Consider the following 20,449-nt stretch of genomic DNA (forward strand, 5'->3'; position numbering starts at 1 on the left):
GTCCGGTAGATAAATCTGCCCCGATCTTCTTCATTTTCGTAGATTGACCGATAAGATGAGAAACCGATTAACTTAGCAATTCTGTTGCTATATTTAGCAACTTTTCAGACCAAAAGATCAGTTTCGCCCAGAACCGGAATAGGCAGGTCAGAATTTTTAAAGATCCGTGATCGGCTGTAGATCTGACATATTGGTCTCCAAGTTTTTTTCTGTTAGCTTCGTGTTTATGACCAACTTCTGTCTGTCTGTTTGCAGCTAATGGAGGCCGTTCACAAACAGGAGGAGATCAACTACCGACTCCAGGATTACATCGATAAGATCATCGTGGCCATCATGGAGTCCAACCCCTCCATCCTGGAGGTCAAATAGGCCGCAGGCAGCCTTATTGGGAACGGCCGCCGCTGCCGGCTCCACAGGCTGTGAACTTATTTATAACAAACTGGCACTAAGAAAACGAAGGAGAGGATGTAAAAATTAATTTATTGGACCTTCTTACAACACTCATGACTCCAGACTGGCTTAGAAAAGAACGACGATAAATTTCTACGAAGTCCAAGGCTGTCAGTGAAAAATAAGCTTGTTTTTGTTTCTTTTCGGTTTGTGTGGATGTGTGCGTTGGCCTCCTGAGCGCCGTTGGGTTCTGGTGACTTCCATGTATTTGGCTGGAGGAACCCGAGCCCCCTGGTGGCTGAATGTGGAAATGCAAGTGTAGATTAGCTCCTCCTTTATTCCCAATCAGCTTCTAATCCACCTAAAACCGATCCGCTAGTTCTACCAAAACGCCTTAAAGGAAGGTTGATCAAAGTATTTCATTCTGCTGAGCGCACCATAAGCGACTCGGTCCGACCCGAGGAAACCCGACCCAGGCTGAGTCGTGTTTTCACGACCCGCATGAAGCGCAGGTCAGGGGTCAACGACGGTTGGTCTCTAAAGCTCAACCCGATGAGGGAGGTTTCTCCTGATCAGAAACTCCAACAGGGTTTTGCTTTGTGTGTGTGTGTGTGTGTGACGTTCCCTTGCTTTTTCTGTGTTTGTGTGAACCAAAATGGCGACACTAAATGCAGTGAAAAGCATAAAACAATCATTCCTGTAGGGGAGAAAACTAACAAGATGAAAGAAGTGGTTTATTGTTTGGTTTATGTTTACAATGAAACAGGGTCCTGGATGTCAGGCGGGCTGGAACAGCACTACACACATTTAAAGGGCCAGCTGGAGAAAATAAGCACTTCTTACCTACAGTAGACTTCTCTGTCTGCGTCGATTCAGGATAAATCCAGAGAACTCGGCTCCAGAAACAGAAGCATCGGCTAATCCCAATGAGTTAGCCATTAGCCGTAAACCTCCAAAAACATCACTTTGGTTTAGGTGAATCTTATTAACCTTTAAACAGTAATTTACAGAGACAGATCATTGGAGGCGGTGAAAAAGTGAAGCTAACGGCTACTACGAAAAGAATTGGCAGGTAACCTCAAAAGATTAATTAAATTCACAAAAATCACATTGATAATTTGAACAGTCATTGACAGAGATGATCATTGTTTGCATGGAGGCTGGAGGCGGTGCACCACCAATAGTCTTCCTGTGTGAAACGCCTACGAAGAATGAAAAAACTGAAGCATTTATAGTCAGCACCGTCGTTTTTTTTTTGTTTGTTTTTGTTTTTTAAAGCAATGCAAGAAGCTGAACATATAAATCGACTTGTGTGTCTGGTACTTATGATCAGTGTGTTTCACACAGGAAGATTTTTGGAGGCACACCAACTCTTTAGTTCCCCATCTAAAAACTCAGCAGTTTTTGTTTAAAAAGAAAAGACAGCTTGACTCAAACAATGTAACGGTTAGCTTGAGAGGCTGGAGCTAACTCTGGATTTACTCTGATTTAGGACTCCAAGTGAGCATGACACTGTAGGGTAAGATATTGACTGCTCATAGCCCTTCAACAGAACCTCAGTTCAGTAATTCTGCGCTGTCCCTTTAAATGAATCCCGACCAACCCAGTATGTATCCCAGTACAGCCCGCCTGATCCCTCGTCGTCTTGCTGAGTGAAGCAGGGAAGTTTAACGTGTTTTTTTACTGCAACTATTAAATGCCGGCATTTTGACAAGTTGTATGTGAAGAATTTAGCGCTTGTGTTTTGCACTATGATTTGTTTTTGTTTTTGGAAGTAGGATGAAATGCTATGAAATGATTATTTGTAGGAATCTGTTGAAGAGGGAAAAGTATCACACTATGACGCCATGTTGAGTCGAACATATCCGATGATTCTGCAGCGTTTCTTTAAATGCAACTCTGAGCATCAAGCTTGGAGACTTCAGACGTTTTTGTAGCAATAATGCAGGATAAGAAATGAATGGAGGGTAATTCTTCCTTCCTTCTGCTGGGTGAAGACATCATGAACTGATTCTGGACTCTTAACGCCGACCTGGATGTGGATTTATATCACGACCTTTGACACCAGTACGTCTGATTTCCTCGTTTTTTCACTCTGTTCGCCTCTTTCTCACTGCTCTTCACTCGCCACTCCATGAAGGAAAAGACAAAAAAACTAAACAATGGCCTTGGATGTAAATGTCTTGTAAAGTTTTTTTCTACACTCATTCTAGATTCTAGGTATTTTTCTAGTCGCAGCAGAGGAACGGAAGGTCGCCTGTGCTCTGTAGCATGTAGCGTGTACAGTTTCTGTCGGGGTTCTTCGTCTCACGCCGGTATTTATTCGTCGACGGCTCACACTGACCTGTTCTGCTGAAACAAATATGTTTGTGCTTTATTGAATTCACATTTATTGACACTGATCAACGCGGCGGGAGAGTTTATTAGCGAGGTAAGAGTTAGCTGAGCTGCACAAGATGGCCGCCTAAGGTCAACGTGCTCTTCCGTGAAAAGGTGAAGTTTTTCTGTTGTCTTCCCGGAGGGAGTCGGTCCTGCATGGATGCACAGAGTTCTTGTTGTACATCTCTGATCCACAATCACTAAGATGACATTTTAAAACCTCCTGGCTTTCACAAGGGTGAAAAAAGGTTTTTAATAATTCCTGATTTCTTTGAGCGAAAATACGACGTAGACGCATCTAGGTGTTTTATTATGCCTGTATATTTTTTCTGTTTGTAGATTAGATTTTCACTTTCACCTGATCAATCATCTTATTTCCTGGTTTAAAAATGACCAAAGACTGATTCTGTTCTGAATTTTTTCTGAAAGAAACTGACCTGGTAGCAGAGCCGGTCCAAAAATAATCTACGGCCTTTGACAGACCTTGGGCCCCCAAACTACCATGACAGCTAAACGATATATATAAATTAAAGCAGTTTTTTCTACTAATGCTACTTCTAAGATGTTAGCCTATTAAACCAAAAATATTTTACTCAAAGTGTTTCCGCCTGTCGTCTCTAAGGCGCTAAGTTGCTGCTCAGTTTGCTTCTACCTTGGTCCGGCTCTGCCTGTAGTCTAAACACTGTCTCTCGCTAAACCTGATGATGAGCCCTGGATAAAGTCAGTTGGTTTTAAATTATGCGATATACATCTGAGCTGTAAATATAAACATTTTTGCAGACTTCTTTCCTGTTTCCTTCAAATGCGTCTGAAGGTTTGCTAAAGGCGTCGCCATCCGAGTCGTGCTCAGCTTGTGTGACGGAGAAGGACAGGAAGCAAATACTGTAGAAAAGAGAATCTGTAAGAAGTAAATTTATTCCTATTTTCAAAGATAAATGTATAAATTAATGTATAAATTATAACAGTATTGGGTACAGCTGTATAATATTTTTGGAGCTCCCTACAAATGATTTACTCCTAATTGTTACTGGGGAAATATGTCATTTATTGTAAGAAGAGAATTTAAAGGTAAAAAGTGGAAGTAAGAATAGAATAAATAAATGGAATAAAAGAAACTGTTTCTGTTTTATTTAAGCACTTAAAAAATCTGCAATATCTTTGTCATAATTTGTCATTTATGTTTAAAGGCATTTAATCTGACCAACAATCACTTTACTGACTAAACATTAAGCCACTAGCTCCACCTGCTGGTTGGAAATATTTACTGCACTGTAAATGTTTTTACAGATTTTAATGTTAAAAAATAGCAACTGTCATGAAAGCCACATATTGGTGTGAAATATTAGTTCAGTTTCATAGTTCAGATTAATTAGAGGCAATAAAAATAAAAGTTTTAAATGTTTTTAATTGGTCCAGCAAAGAGAAATGTTTGTTTTCCTTATCAGTAAAAATGCAGCAAGTCACGTTCACAGTTTTTATTGTAGCAATAAAGTAAAAAAAAAATTGACGTATTGAGAAAGAATCAGGAATCTGCAGCTCCAGAGCCACAAGTGGCTTTTTGACACATCTTAATATAAAATAATAAAAATATTGGTTTTTTTCTCTTCTATTTGTTCTGTGGTCCCACTTTGCCAGCGCTTGTAATTTTAGTGTAGGATCACCACTGCCAAAAAGCAAAAAAGGTCTTTTTTTTCCTTTTTATAAAAGCGTAAATATTTTTTCTATAGTTATCTTCGATCTGCATTATTGCCCAATGAGTTGAGTTAAAATGAATATCTAGACCCAAATAACTTTTTTCATAATTATTCCACTTGCACGTTTCCAAACAGACAATGCAGACGCATTAATTTATTTTAAAAACTATTTACAAAACAATTCAGTCAGAAAAAACTGATTTATAAACTACAAAATCATAACCATCATGGTACAACTGGACACCCGGAACCAAAGTTACAGCTGTTGCACTTCCCGGTGGTGTTTTGATGAAGGACGCCGGAGAGTCAAATGCTGTCGATGTTTCACGTTTTTCCACAATATTTCCATTGAAACTTCAAACGCTAACTGTTGATAAAATGTTGTAGTTGTAGTTCTGTGACTGGACGAGTTGGTGGATGTTATATTTGATGCATTTTGCACGTTTTTAGCAAGTCGAGTTAACGAAGCTAAAGCTGATAATTTACTGAAATCAGCGTCATATGATTCTGAGAATAATCATAACGAAACATCTTTTCCTGAATTAGTGGGGAAACTTTTGCTTTTGTATTTTTATGGATTTATTCCGCAGCAAGATGTCAAGTTAGCAGTTGTTAATCTTCATATAAATGGCGCTGGGTTCGATAAGTTCGGAGGTTCGACTGAAGGTGGCCCAGTGCTTCCGGTCGCTCTCCTCCTCCGCGGATCAAACAGACGTTTTTGACGCCCTGGAAACGCTGAACTCGTATTTAGATGACGGGGCTGAAAGCAGCAGCACCGCGGCGGAGCGCGAGGAGTTCCGGAGGACCCAGTACACCCGAACCCTGCGGGTTCTGGTCGGGCAGCTCCAGGCTGACTGGACCCACAGCCTGTCCGCCGCCCAGCGCTCCAAGCTGTGGGACCCGCTGTTCCTGAAGGGGCCGCCGGATCAGGCGCTGCTGGTGCTGATGGAGGCCGTGACCCAGCTCCGGTGAGACGAGTTAATTAACTGAATTATCTGAGTTATTTTTTAATCTAAAATATGAAAAACTACGACGATGTATCAGGGACGTGAGGGAAAAGCAAATTTCCTCCCAATAAATTAGACTTTTGAGCTAAATCTCAGACATGTTCTAGAAAACATAACAAAATTTCAGACATTGAAAAGTCAGATATTTGCTAGAAAAGGGAAAAAAAAATCGGAGATTAAACTCAGAACTTTTTAAGAAAACTGAATTCATTATACTCAAAAATGTCCATGTTTTTTTATTTATTTATTTTTTTAGGTTTTTTTTGTTGTTGGAAATTTACTTTTTTCTATACAATCACAGGATGGCGATATGCTGATCATCTGAATGATCTTATCTGTTAATGTAAGTCTAAAAATAAGTAGAAGTACAGTGGTGTATTAGGACCATAGGAGACAGGAAAACAGGAGCATATTTCCGCCCCAAAATTGTTTCTAGATTTGTCTCAGAAATTTCATAAAATTTTTGACATTTCAAAATTGCAAATTTGAAACATTTGCTAAAAACTCTGAAATTTTGAGAGAGAAAAAAACAAGAAAATTATCTCAGTTTCAAAAGTCAAACATGTTTTCTTTTTTTAAAAAAAATTCAGTTTTGCATTTTCTTTGTATTTTTTGCACTGAAAAAATGCAAAGAAAGGAAAGGTTATTTTAAAATGAGCTGGATAATTTATATTCTGAATATTATTTCTTGAAGGGTAATTTTGTTTAGAGACTAGATAATCTATGATTTATGGTTCAGGTTTTTTGTAGTTTTTATTAAAGTTTTTATTTCCATTTTTATGTACAGATTTTGGTTGTTTTATTTTGCATATTTAAACTGAAACATAGTTACTTGATTATGGTATAAAATGTAACTATGTGTTTAGAAAACACATCAAACTGTCCCTTTGAGGAATCTGCCAGTTCCAGTGAAAATTGTTCTGTGCAAAACTAAAGTTTATTGATCTTTCAAAGCCTTATTACAAGCCATTATTATTGTATTATTGAAAATGGCATCAAAACGACAATATTATCGTTTATCGCAATAGTTTCTGGGACAGTTTATCGTCCAGACCTGGCTGATGAAGTCCTCTGTCCGCTCCCTGCAGCCCCAGCGCGGGTCTGGACCGCCTGGTCAGCGTTACGGAGCGCTTCCTGCAGAGCGGCCGCCTGGCGGACTTGCTGTGGTCCTTCTGCCTCCGGTCGGTGCCGCCAGACTCGGCCCAGCTCAGAGAGACTCTGCTGGCCCGGTTAGCCGCTCTGCCGGACCTCACCGCCAACAGGCTGCACCCCAACAACCGGCCGCTGTTCACGCCCCAGCGGTTCTACCCGCTGCTGGCCTCGGAGATGCTGGCCGCTCTGGAGAGGATCTGCCGCGCCCTTAGAGGTGACGCCATTTTAGCTAGCGGAAATTGCCCTTGGTGCCATTTAGCTAGCGGAAATTGCCCTTGGTGCCATTTTAGCTAGCGGAAATTGCCCTTGGTGCCATTTTAGCTAGCGGAAATTGCCATTGGTGCCATTTAGCTAGCGGAAATTGCCCTTGGTGCCATTTTAGCTAGCGGAAATTGCCCTTGGTGCCATTTTAGCTAGCGGAAATTGCCGTTGGCGCCATTTTAGAGATTGCCGTTGGCGCCGTTAACCAGCAGGTTGTTGCTAGGACACCGGAGCCGAGTTGGGTAGTAACTAGTAGTTAGATTTACTTACATTTTCTTGAGTATTATAGTTTACTTTTAGGAGTATTTTTACTGCGCTGTACTTTTTACTTTTACTTGAGTAATTTTATTATGAAGTATTATTATGCTTACTTGAGTAAAATTTCTGGATTCTCTAAATGAAATGTGAAATATGTTTTAACCAAATATTCACCTGCAGTTTTTATTAAAGTTTCATACATTTTTATTGAAAGAAACCAATTTAGAAAAATGTTCTTTTGCCTGATTTTGTTATTTTTTGTTACTTATTTGAATTATTGTCATCTTGATCCTTAAATACCAAAAATCCTGCTTAACTTTATATTTTGGTCCATCTGATTATGTAAATTTAATATTTAAAATTTACAGTTATTGTTTGACGATACTTAAAAAATATTTAATCAATAAATCTTTTTGCTCACTGTTTAATAGTTATTGCATTAATTTAGTGTAAACGCTGCTTCATACCTCCTGATTTTAGTTGGCAATTAGGTAATTATATAATCACTTTATTAATTTGATGTTGATGTCATCATATGTTTCTATATTAATCCTATCACATGTGTTATCGATTTTGATCATGTGTCTACTGCGATATTTATTGTTATTGATTGATTGATTGATTGATTGTCCCTACGTTCACTCAGCTGTTGTGATGTCTTCCACAGATGGTGTCGATTGCTCTCTGACATTCGTAGCTCAGACACTTGGGAAAGTTTGCCTCCAAGGTCACAGCGGTGAGTTTAAAACAAGGCAGGCTGACGGATTTAATGGTAGCGTTCGGTAAAGTTGTGTAAAAATGGCTTCCTGGGAAAAAATATGGCATCATAAAGAGATAACTGGATTTCTGGACAAAGACTAGAGTAGAGTTCATATTCAGCAAAAGAGATTAAAAAGACCAAAAAATGTTTTTTTTGCTCAGTCCCAATTTTGGCAAAATCCAGTTTCTTTTGTCCATATCCTACTTAACCCATATCTGAATTTTATTATAGTTTTTTTCATGCCATCTTGGTAGGCAAACGCAGCGCCATGCATAGCAAACCCAGGGAGACCAACAAAAAGAAAATATGTGGATAACGTGCAAGAGAAAGATACATGAACAAAATGGCTGCTGTCGGTGAACTGTGGAAGTAAACCGTTGTAAATTCAGCATCTCTGACGTTCTGAGCTCGACGTTCTGCTCTAGAGCGCCACCTGCAGTAAACCCCGTCCTGCTGTGTCTGTACAGGCCTGGTTCTGGGCGTGATGGCGCCCCGCCTGGCCGTCTGCACGCGCTCAGACGTGGTGTGGCAGAGGGTGAGCTGGAAGCTGCTGCAGGACGTCCCAGAGCGCTGCATGGAGAGCGTGCTCACCGGCCTGCTTCAGGCGGCCGACAGGTGAGCCGTCCGGACAGGTGAACGGGCACCAGGTGAGGGCAGGTTCTGATTCTGTCTTTGGTCCATTTCCAGCTCTGACACCTTCAGCCGCATTGCTGGAAATCTGGTGTTAACCAATAAAAAGGCTCAGTTTGTGCTGACTCATAAAGTGCTGCTGCTGCAGTATAAGTACGAGGTAGGTCAGCAGCTGACAGTGAATATATTATATGTGTATTTATATCATGTGTTGTTGTTTTTAATGCTGTTTTGTTTCCAGACTCAGGTCCTGAGGACTGTCCTGGGTTACCTGGCCTCAGACCGGGATCGGAGGCCGCTCCTCATCCAGGTTCGTTTATCTAAACATTTCAAAGACAAAATCATAGAGTTCCATTTTCATACTATCTTTAGCTTTTTATATGTAATTAGCATTACATGTTGCATGTTCCAACATCTCATTTACTTGAAGCTAATGCTAAAGCGCTACACAAACATGGTATTTATGGAAATGAGTAGTGATAACACGAGAGGAAAGCTGTAATATTACAATAAAGTAGAAATAATTTGTGAATAGTTGTAATAATACTGGAATAAAGTCATTATAATATGAAAATAATGTCATAATAATGCAAGAATAAAGTGGTAAAATGCATGAAAAAAAGTTGTTTGATGATAAAGTTAAAATAGTACAAAAATAAATTCAGAATAATACGAGTATAGAGTTATATTTTAGGAGAATGAAATAGAAGAATTCCCCCCATAAAAACAATAAAAATGTCTCCCAGGTCTCATGCTGGAGTCACCTGTTCTAAATGTTTTCTGAACGGTGTGGTGCTTGACGTTTGCTCTGTGTGTCTTCAGGTTTTGCGCAGTGTGTCGCAGGCCTGGGCCAACCCCAGCGCGGTGAAACACACGCCTCAGGAGCAGCAGCTCTACGTTAGCAAGACGCTTCTGCTAGCTGCTAGCCTGCTGACGGACGCCGAGCTGCAGGAGCTTCGCTCAGGTGCAAAATCAAACCACCGCAACTCCTCTACTTCCTGATGGTCTTCTGATTTATTTCAGTTCTGAACAACATCAGAAAATCTTACGATGACGACGTTACTTACGATTTTTCTGGATGTTTTCTTTTCTTCCTCATCTGTTCCTCCACCACTCTGTGACCTTTAGCAGTTTTTGTAGCATCATTAATGTTTGATGTGGGATTATAATCTCATGAGATTCTTTTTCAACTGGATAAACATTACATCAGCATGAAAAATGCCAGCAATTATTGTGAAATAATTGATATACAGTGATGTTTTGTTCCTACGGTGAATATTAGAGCCGGGCTCTAATATCTGACTTCTCTAGTAGTCAGATTTTACTAAGGATTATTTTTCATGATTACAAGAATGTAATGATTGTAATAATACAATAGAAAATTTTGAAATAATACTAAAAAAAAGTAATGATTATACGAGAAAAATCATAAACAGAAAAAAGAATAACACGTGAACAGCCATGTTACCGGGATGAAGTTGTACTGATACACAAAAAAGTTTTACAATGATAAAGTAGAAATAATTTAATAGGATAATATTAGGATAAAATCCTGATAATACGAGAATAAAGTTATACAACAATAATAATCAATGCTTTTTAACTCAGATTGTTTTTTTTAAATCTGATTGTTTTTTAAATTCAGCTCATTGTTTTCTTTCAGATCTCCTGCAGTGCCTGCTGGACGGCATGCAGAGCCACCTGGACAGCAGCGCGGTCGGCATTAGGACTCTGGGCATGGTGGTGGGCGAGTGTCTGAGCGCCCGGATGGACCTCAGCGGCGCCAAGCTCAAGTTTGAGGTACATTCTGTGAATGTCTGACATCAGTGGTGGTGGCAGCATGATGCTGTGGCCTCAGCAGGGACAGGGAAGCTGGTCAGAGTGGACAGGAGGACGACCGGAGCTCCAGGATAACAGAAAATAAAACGGAGGATAAAGTTGAAATAATGAGAATAGTAAAAATAAAATTTAAAAAGTAATAATACAAGAAAAAGTTACAATAAGAGATTAAAGTTAAAATAATAAAATTCTGAAACTTTGTGCCGTTTTTGTGTGACAGTACGACCAGAATGAAGAAACCCGGGAGCTGCTGTCTCTCATGACCCCCAGCGCGTGTGCTGACCCTGACCCCGACCCTGACCTTGACCCCGACCCCCATCCTGACCCTGAGGCTGCTGATGGGTGAGTTTGAGCAGGTATTGATTTAAAACAAAGCAAAATTATTACAGATTGTTTGATATTTTGTTCATTCGTTTAATTCTTTTAGTTCCTCCTTTTGTTTTTCTTTCACTTCTTTTTGTTCTTTCCTTTTTCATTCACTTTTTCTTTCGTTCATTCATTTGTTCTTTGTTTTGTTCGGTACCATTTTTTGTTTCTTTTGTTCGTGTACATGTTCATTTTGTTCTTTTTCCTTTTGTTTTTTCATTCTTTCTTCCTTTAGTTCCTTTGTTCTCTTGTTCTTCCCTCTTTCCGTTCTCAGATGAAATGCTTCGTTGGGTTCTCTGTCTCTCAGTGAGTGTTTCTTGGTGAATCTGTTGTCCGCAGGTCTGAGGCGACCAGAGAATCGTCTCAGGTCAAATCGCCCTCCCAGAGGTCAAAGAGCGATCCAGACTCTGACCTCGACAGGTGAGACGTTTCTCTAGTTGTCAGATTTTAACTTTCATTTTAATCAATATTTAGATTTAAATGTAATAACCTCGTTTCTTATGGACCCAGCGATGATGACCTGCCTCCGTACGACATGTCAGGAGACGTGGAGGCGAGTCGGGCGGCGCCGCCTCGTTACCTACGGGACTGTCTGGAAGGCACGGCGCAGATCAGTTCTCTCTGTTCAGTTCTCTCTGTTCAGTTCTCTCTGTTCGGTTCTCTCTGTTCAGTTCTCTCTGTTCGGTTATTTCTGTTCGGTTCTCTCTGTTCAGTTCTTTCTGTTCGGTTCTTTCTGTTCAGTTCTCTCTGTTCAGTTCTTTCTGTTTTTCTTTGTTCGGTTCTGCTGCAGAAATAGAAACCCGTTTCTAATGTTCTCCTGGTTTTGTTGATCAGCTTTGACTTCCTCTGACGACTCGCAGCGAGTCGAGTTCAGTCTGAGAGCGGCGGAGAGTTTGGTGAGGAGGAACGTCTTTGCAGCGAAGGAGGTGAGAGCAAAGGGAATATTTATATTGAGTTTGTTATTTTGTTCTTTCTTCTTATTTCTTGTTTGTTCTTTATTGTTCTTTTATTTCATTTGCTCATTTGAACAGAAGAACAAAAACATGCTTCTGTTCTTTCTTTCCTTCTTTTCTTTCATTTGTTTGTTTGGTTGTTGCCTACTGTTGCCATGGCAGCCAGAGCCTGGAGAAAGTTTACAAATATCTTGTTTGACATTATTTGAGGCCTGGTTCTGTCTCAGATTCACTGGTTTGCATGAAAAAACTATAAACTCAGGTCTGTCATAATATTTTAGACATTTTTTGACTCCGGTTTGTTTACGTTTTTGTTTTTTTTGTTTTTAGATCAGTGTCCAGATGACCAAAGTGCTTCTTCACATGGAGGATAAATTCAGCGTTAGCGGCTTCCTGGTTCTCCGGCAGGCGGCCATGGTGGCTCTGACCGCCGTCGACTCTGTTCCTGTACGACTTTGATTCATTCTCTACGTCCAGCCTGATCGCGTTACGCATCGTAAATCAATCCGTCTCTGTCTGTCTCAGGTTACTCAGTTCTTGACTACAGAGTTTTACTCCTTGAACTACAGCCTCCGGCAACGACTGGACATCTTAGAGGTGAAACCAGCAGCTTTAGCCACTTTTAAATCTTTTAAATCTTTATGAATTTGATCATGTTTGGGTTCTGCAGGTCCTTGCCTTGGCAGCTCAGGAGCTTTCCAAACCAGCTGCAGACAAAATAACCGCAGCCGCCTCGGAGCTGACGCCTTACCAGAGCAACAGCGCCGCCAGCTGGAGACAGGAAGTGGAGAAGAGGATCCAGAATAAAACCAAACGCATCTCTAAGGTCGCTGCTCGTCTTAGCGCCTCGCTAAACTTTTTAAATAGTCATTTTACAACCAGAAATATTACTGCTAGATCTTCAGAGGCGCAAGTTATAAATCATTTGGGTTGCTAGGCAACAGGGCTGGGCTCTGCTTCGGTTGCTAGGCAACGGCTCACTGGCCTGGAATGTGATTTTGAAACGGAATTTTCCGGACACCAAAAAACACGAACTTATTTGCAGAAAATGACCGGCTGTTTTAGAGGGAGCAGAAACCCAAATGGAAGTAAAAAATGTTAAAAAAGGGAATTAAGCAAAAATACTGAACTACATGTTTAAAATAACATACCCAAATCTATTTTTTTTTTTTTTTTTACAGACTCTTATTTAAATAATCTCTGTACCAAAATAAAGCGAAACCTTTGTAGGATCCATCAGAAGTCCAAACATCACAGCAGCTGCTGAAGTTTCAGAGAAAATGAAGACGAAACACAAAAGCATTTATATATATTTTGCTCTTGATACGTCATATAAACCTTTAAAAATATTCATTTTGATTCAGCTGAAGTAAACTAAAGCCTAGTAACAGAAGTTTTAGTAAAAGAATACCACGTTGTTAAATCCACTTTGACTGGTTAAAACCGTGTTTTATGTGACTTATAGACGTTTCCCTCTGTAGAAGTCTTCCCGTTGTTTAGGTCAGGCGTTAAATAAGACGACCTGTAGAGCTAACTGTGTTGCATCATGTTGCGTTGATGTTCCTGCAGGGCTCCGCCCAGCCGCGGGCTGGAGCCGCTCCAAACCGCTACGCTCCTGTTGCTGGATACTTCTTCTTTCCTCTCCTCAGAAATTACGACAAGTTAGTATTTTAGTGACGCTCTGAAGATTGGAATAGTTTTAACTGATGGGATAAAGAAAAACTCCTTTCTGGCAGGCCTGAGGTGACCTTTGACCTGCTGGGCAGTGACCACCTGGTTCTGGGCAGGTTGATCCACACTCTGGGCCTCTTCATGCACCTGGCTGTCAACGCACCGGTATTATATTATATTATATTATATCCATGTTTCCCTTCTGTTATTGCACTGATGTTAAAAAGTCATTTTAAAGAGAAAAGGTTTGGATGGAGTTATTAAGCAGCTCAGTCTGCGTCCACATTTGTTTCAAAGTTCTGCTACTGATAATAATCTGATGCTAATTGTTGGATTTTTTCAAATTTGTCAGTCATATGTAAACATTGTGTTAACATTTCTGCTAATCCAGGCTGATCTGACTGAGCCATGCCAGCCGTTCAGCCTGTTTCCTGCAGTCAGGCTGATCCTCATGCTGTTTATTCCCAGATAGCTGCACAGATGGGAGCTGCGTTGTTGGACTTTGTGTGGGCCGTTCGGTACCACGCTGACCAGTATGTCTGACTCACACACAGGCTGACTGGAAAGTCTGGAGTTTTTATTGGTTTCTAACTGGGTTTCTTGTGGTTTCTGTTGGTTTTGTGTCGTTGAAGGACGGTGAGGCGAGGCGTCCTCTTCGCCGTCTGCTCCGTGTTTCTGAGCATGCCCAGTCAGGCTCTGATGATGGACCTCAGCCAGCAGCTGATGGAAACAAGAACCTGGCTGGCAGGTAAAAAATAAAAATAACAGAAGAAAATATGATCAATAAAACACTAGATTAGAGCATTCTGGGTTTCAACGACTCAGGATTCATGATCCCACCGTCTAAATGTTCCTCTCCTTCCTTCCTTCTTTCCTTTCTTGGTTTAATTTCTTTTGTCCTCTCTTTCCCTCCCTTTTTCCTAATTTCTTCCTTGTTTAATTCCTTCCTTTAATGCCTTGTGTCCTCTTTCATTCCTTCTTTCCTTTATTTATTTAATTCTGTCTCTTTATTCCCTTTTTTCTCTAATTTCTTTCATCTTTCCTTCCTTCTGCCACAGATTCATGGTGTGTTTTTATATTTTAAAATCAACATAAAAAACTAAAAACGGGAAAAGTCTCGAGTTTCTCCGTGAAACTGAAACCAAATTTTCACAACATGGAAATTTGACGCTGAAGAGAACGAAGCATGACGGAATATTTCTCCATCTGACCTGAAGTTCACATCTCCACCTGCAGAGTGTATTTCTGTCAGCGGTTTCCCATCAGTCACACACACACACACACACACACACACACACACCCCCACACACCCACACACACACCCCTCCACACACACACACACACACAGATTTCTGGGAAGGAGATGAGGAACCAGGATGTCCTGTGATGCGATTTGCTCTGTTTTTATTTCTTTTTGTTTGGAGCAGAAAATCAGTGAACTGAGACTGAAAGCACTAAAACAATGTTTAGTTTCCTGTCTCTAAAATCCGGTTCTGGTTCTGGTTGTGTTGTCTGTCCACAGATGTGGCCGAAACGGACCCGGACGCCGACTGCCGCAGTTTAGCCGTGCAAAGCCTGGTTCTGCTGGATCAGAACCTCAAGAAACAGCTGCAGAACCCGAATGGCCTCAGCCTGGAGTCGTGACCGGTTCAACATCTGCGTGAAGAGAGTTCCTGATGATTGTCTGGTGGAGATGACGCTCCAGATGTTTCCTGGATGTTTCCCAATGCATTCAGCCAGACACAGGAAGTGGACTGGTGACCAACGTAATGCCATTCACTGCAAAAACACAAAGTATTACCAAGTCATTTTGGTCGACTTTCTGTTTCAATTATCCTAGTTCACTTGAAATAAAACAAAACTAACTTACAAGTCACTTTTCATCACGATGTAGGAGCTGGCAGATTATTTCACTTTCAATAAGACATTTTTTCCATTTTATAAAATAACCTGCCAATGGAACTAGTTTTTTTTTTAATATATTGTTTAGCAATATTAAGAAATTAGTATCTTAAAACTAAGTTCTTATTTTGCTTTAAAAGTTACTTTTAAGTTAGTTTTGTCTTATTTGTAGTGTAATAAGACATTTGCACTACAACTAGACAAAAATACTTGGTAAGATTTTGTGTTTTTGCAGTGTATAAGTCAGTTCCTTAAAGGAATTCCTGCTTCACTTTCTGTTTCAATTCTAAATATCAGGATTAAAACATAACTTCCTTTTGACCAACATCTTTCCGGTACAAGCAGCAGTTTGTTTCCAGAGGACATCCTGTGAATATTTCTGTACAGAAAAGCTTTTGGAAGTAAGGGAAGATGGAAGTACTACTACATTCGGTCGTGACAGTTTTCTGTACAAGCTGGATTATTCTCCAATTAAAATGTTTTTTGTTTGAAACAAACATTTTTTTTTGTTATTTTTTTTCTCATGTAAACTGATGAATTTGATGAGTTTATAAATATGTGTTGCTTGGCAAGCCTTGTAAATATGTATAAAATACCTTAAGGGCAATTCATTATTTTTACTTTGATAGCATAAATTTTACTGTAATAAAATAAAATAAAAATCCAACCTATTGGTTGAGCAAATATGAGGCTAAGACTGAAGCAACTAAACACTCCTGTTGGGTTTGGTGTGAATCAACACGTATGTTTCACCAGGTGAAAAAGTTTATGTAGGGTACCAATGAAATTTTCCCTTTTTATTTAAAATATTGCACCTTTTAAATCAAATTTTACCCTTTTACCCTTTGAAAAGGGTAAAATTCTGAATTCTGCTCTTTTGTGGAGCAGAATTCTGGAAACTTCCAGCTACCATTTTAGAACAAGCTTAATGTTGGCTTATGTTTATGAAAGTACATTTGTAGTACTCTAAAACTATTATTAATAAATAAAACTTATACATTACCATAAGAATGGCTTTATAGAGATGTAAATGATCAAACATTTACAAAGGCACACAAAAACAATACTCTTAAAGAAATTGGTGCATACATAATTAATCAGAATACTCAAAAAAATCTGCTAACAGCACAAAAAGTAAGGAAATTTGTGATTGGAGGCTTAAGCCAATTTTTGTACATCATAATAAAAGTACTGTTTGAACATATTCTACTAAATAATTGGAACAACATAAAACGTTAAAATAGCGCCGTTTGTGATCATCTAATGGGTTTTTGTACAGGCACTTTCTGAGCCATCTATCGCTCACCATCAATGTTCCATCTTCGGTACGGACTCGGCTCCGTTCGCCATTTTCCGTCGCTCCGCCTCCTTACGTAGCCTCTGAGGTTGTCATGGGCAACTGAGAAAGACGCTTTTCCAGTAGACAACACCGCTTGAAGTAACGGTCCATATGACGCGCTCCGTCCGTTGTGACAAAGCGAAGTGTCGCTAATTGAATAGAAGAGACAGTAAAGTAAGTCTTCATTGCCAAATAGTTTGTGTAGTTTTTGTTTTTTTGTGTGTTTCAGCGAGGAAGAGACTACAGGCGCTAACTTTGCTAGCTAAGCTAATGCTAACATCTAATTGATGCTGTAAGGTTTGTCCTTTTTTACACATAAAGCCTGTGGCGTTCTTCATAGCTGACTGTTACGTATTAGAGACCGTAATCGAGTTCATTTAAATCTGCCTGTGTTAATGTTATACGTTGTTAATGCAACCTTAAGGTAAAATTACCCTGAAGGTAAGCCAAACTAGAATAGAAATATCATTTAATGTGAGGAAATTCGGTTGTGTTAGAAGCCAAGTAAAAGGCAAATGTAAACATGTAGCGTCACAACATAAAAAAATATAAAAATAAACAATAGGAGACAAGTAGTACAGTTATTAAAACTAGCACATCTGTTTAAAAGAAATGTGCAATAGAGTGGAGTAATTTTTAAAAAAATAAATGAAAAGAGATTTTTCAAAAAAAAAAAGAGAAAAACTTCGCATTTTAATTCTTAAAATGATTCTTAAGAATCAACTTCTGATTCACCACCTATAACACCAAGTAAAGAAGTGATCTGTATTTGTATTACTTTATTATTGTCCCCTGAAAATGTTTCCTTGCAGTATGGTGAAAAAGAAAATAAACAACACAGAGACAATCATATAACAACATCAGCAAGACAGTAAAACATCTACTAAATATCTGTACAAATATCAATAAAACAGACTGGATGACTAAACCTGTCGTAATAAGTAAATAATAAAATAAGCTTGATCATTTCCATTCTGAAAATTAATATTTTTTAAGGGAAATTTTGTTTACATAGAATCATAATCCATTTTATTTATGGTTACTATTGTTTTTATGTTTTAATTTTTATATTTATTGTTTTTGATTGTGTTTTATTTTGGATGTTTAAAGTGTTCTTTACAATTTTAAAGTTTATTAGAGGGCAAACTTGCATTATTATGTTTTTACCTATATATTACTTAAAAATATATAGATACAGGTAAACAACAATACTATTGTTTATCGCAATAATTTTTGAGATAATTTATCGTCCAGCAAAGTTTGTTTTACCAGATCAGGCCAGATCACATTTAAAACTCACCTGTGAGAAAGATATTTAGAACATGATTACTGGTTATTCTAGAATAAAGAATAAAGTTCTGTCTGATTTAATGTACGTTGAATAAATTGTCACACACACATACAGTATATATACAGTATTTTGGCAATATGTTCCTAACTCCATCTCTGTCATCCAGCCGTACTGAGGGAACATGGCGGTGTATTTCGACCACCGCATCGAAGCCCCCGACAGAAGCAATCTGCCGTCTCATCTGACCTGGCACTCCACGCTTCCCATCCTGGCTGTGGCGTCGAGCGGCCCTGCTTCTGGTGGCAGCGTGGATCTTTACCTGCAGCAGGTGAACTGGGATCAGACGGTCGGATGGATCGGCTGCAGTGTTACTTCAACTCCGTTAAAAACGATTCCTCTCATCGGTTCCCGTTTTGTTTGCGTGGCGTATTGATATAGTGTTTGTGTTTTAGAAAATATCCAAGATGAAATCCTGGGCCCTTTATTTCCAACGTTATGGGAGAGGAACAAATATTTCAGCTGTTTGAACTGTTCCCCCTCCTTCACAGGGGAATTAATTAATTTACCAGCGGGTCTATAACTGGTTATTCCTCTCACTATGATCAACAAATCCTGTGGATTTGTAAACATTTACCAACTTTTTAAGAAAAAATTATTTTACTATGGTTTTGTTTTTTTGTATATACTGTATATTTTGCTCTTAATAGTAATTATACCAATTTTTTACACTTTTGTTAAGTGTATTATTAGTTATGGAGGAATATTTAAGATATATTATCTAGAAAGAATGTTTAAATATGGTTGTTGTCATTTGTTTGTTTTGTCGGTTTTTATGATATTTATTGGTTTTCTGTTAAATAATCCACAACCTGGTTGTTACATTAATGTTAGCACCATACCGTATGAGTAATCTCCGTCTGATATTAACATTTGCAGTCATATTCAATAAATTAGGATATATTTTCATACAAGGCTTGTTTATTATATTAAAAACTCCTTGGCAAAAACTGTTGATGTCAAAACCTTTCATGTTAAAATTTTAATTTCACAGCGAGATTCTTATTTTTAAGCCAGTTTTAAGTTAGTTTGAATTGAATACAACATGGTGCATATTTCTAATTAAAGAGTTTATATTGATAATAAAGACTGATTGATAAATTCGTATCAGTACTGATGTTTGAAGCCTTACGTGTTTCTTTGTGGTCCTGTCCAAACTCAGGGTGAGTGTGTGAAGAGCTGCCATGTGGACCGGACCCAGCCGGCCGCCGTGCTGCGCTGGCATCCCGTAAAGCCGGTTCTGGTTCTGGGCTGGGAGAGCGGGGAGGTGGTGCTGCTCACGCATCCGTCCGGAGATCAGACCGTGCTGCCTGCCGTTCACACGGCCCGCATCGCGCTGCTGGAGTGGAGCGGCTCCGGAAGCCGCTTGGTAACCGGAGATCAGGTTTGCTGCTTCATAACGTGAATAAAACATAAACGCTATTTTTGTTCTGAATTTAACAATCATTGTGTTTTGGCAGAATGGAGCTCTGGCCGTGTGGAAATTAGATGCCAGAGGGCGACTTTTAGGAAATTACCTCGTTAAGCACGACTACAACAAACCTTTAACCTGCTGCATTTTCAAGCCTGCCTCTCCTGGGGTGTAAGTAGCTCACAGATTTATAGCTAAACCTGTCGCAATTAATCAGTTAAAATGAGATCAATAACTTTCATTCTGATGATCAATTCAAATCTGTTGTTTGGGGAAGATGAGATGGAAAAAATGTGGAGCTAAATTGGGTAGTTACTTTGAAACAACAAAAAAAAGACCTTTAATTTGAATAGTAATTTTGAGAAGTTTTACTTTTTCTTTTCAGTTTAATTTTTTTTCTTTTTAACAAAGTTTATAGCCCCGATTTTGCTTTATAAAAAACATTTTTGTTTATGTTTAGAGATTTAATAATCCATTTATTTATGTTTTTGGGGGGTTTGTGGTTATTTCATTTTTTATTTGTAGTTTCTGGTTATTGTTTTATTTTGGATATTTAAAGTATCTTCCAGCTCCAGGGAGAAGTATTCTTTACTAAATTAGTAAATTAGTTTATTGATCTTCCAGGGAGTGAACTTGCATTATTAAGCCATTTTCATTGAAACCGTTTTAAATGGTTTCTAAATGACAATATTATCATTTATTGCAATAATTACAGGGAACATTTATCATCCAGCAACATTTATCATGACACTTTCTGTTGCTTCATCACATTAAATGCAAATTAAATACATTGAAGTTTGTTGCAAACAGGTGCAAAAGTAGTACAAAGAGTTTTCAAAAACACTTTCTAACATTATTATTGTTATTGGTTTTATTTGAAGATATATTATGTGCTGATTGTGAAAAGAGAAAACAGAAAAATCAGAATCTTTCTTCACACAGTCAAAAATGTAGATCCACAGGAACAATTGTAATTTATACTTTTTTTAATACTTTATTTACCTTAAATCCATTATCATTAGTTTTTAGTTCAGATTAAAGAAGCCGCAGCAGAGAAGCTAAATTGAAGAGATCCTAGTACTTTAAAAG

General features: G+C 38.8%; 3 protein-coding genes across 7 annotated transcripts in view; all 3 read left to right on the plus strand.

The window, feature by feature from the left end:
* rab11fip3 (RAB11 family interacting protein 3 (class II)) overlaps positions 1-3,884 on the plus strand; it is a 33,058-nt gene extending 29,174 nt beyond the window's left edge. For all 4 annotated transcript variants that reach the window (XM_032574218.1, XM_032574220.1, XM_032574219.1 and 1 more), the window contains one exon: positions 256-3,884. In XM_032574218.1, the coding sequence (XP_032430109.1) occupies positions 256-369 (114 nt within the window). In that variant the 3' untranslated portion in view covers positions 370-3,884. The remainder of the gene's footprint in view (positions 1-255) is intronic.
* Positions 3,885-4,739: 855 nt separating this feature from the next.
* On the plus strand, positions 4,740-15,759 carry telo2 (TEL2, telomere maintenance 2, homolog (S. cerevisiae)). Of its 2 annotated transcripts, XM_032574013.1 has the most exons (20): positions 4,740-5,431; positions 6,559-6,836; positions 7,809-7,877; positions 8,369-8,516; positions 8,589-8,691; positions 8,773-8,841; positions 9,354-9,495; positions 10,195-10,331; positions 10,591-10,712; positions 11,076-11,156; positions 11,247-11,335; positions 11,571-11,662; positions 12,020-12,136; positions 12,215-12,286; positions 12,360-12,515; positions 13,259-13,350; positions 13,426-13,525; positions 13,829-13,893; positions 13,993-14,108; positions 14,883-15,759. In XM_032574013.1, exons 1-20 carry the CDS (start codon positions 5,091-5,093, stop codon positions 15,002-15,004), a joined length of 2,511 nt encoding a protein of 836 aa, XP_032429904.1. In that variant the 5' UTR covers positions 4,740-5,090; the 3' UTR covers positions 15,005-15,759. The 2 variants fall into 2 exon arrangements, with proteins under 2 accessions (XP_032429904.1, XP_032429905.1); XM_032574014.1 differs by lacking the exons at positions 13,993-14,108; positions 14,883-15,759 and having other exon boundaries at positions 13,752-13,865.
* An 875-nt stretch (positions 15,760-16,634) lies between these two features.
* Positions 16,635-20,449, plus strand: part of ift140 (intraflagellar transport 140 homolog (Chlamydomonas)) — a 38,119-nt gene continuing 34,304 nt past the window's right edge. Inside the window, exons 1-4 of the mRNA XM_032574012.1 lie at positions 16,635-16,775; positions 18,059-18,220; positions 19,112-19,333; positions 19,410-19,531. Coding sequence (XP_032429903.1) covers positions 18,074-18,220; positions 19,112-19,333; positions 19,410-19,531 — 491 coding nt within the window. The 5' untranslated portion in view covers positions 16,635-16,775; positions 18,059-18,073. The remainder of the gene's footprint in view (positions 16,776-18,058; positions 18,221-19,111; positions 19,334-19,409; positions 19,532-20,449) is intronic.

This window comes from Xiphophorus hellerii, chromosome 10 (assembly GCF_003331165.1).
Source record: "Xiphophorus hellerii strain 12219 chromosome 10, Xiphophorus_hellerii-4.1, whole genome shotgun sequence".
Taxonomy (NCBI): domain Eukaryota; kingdom Metazoa; phylum Chordata; class Actinopteri; order Cyprinodontiformes; family Poeciliidae; genus Xiphophorus; species Xiphophorus hellerii.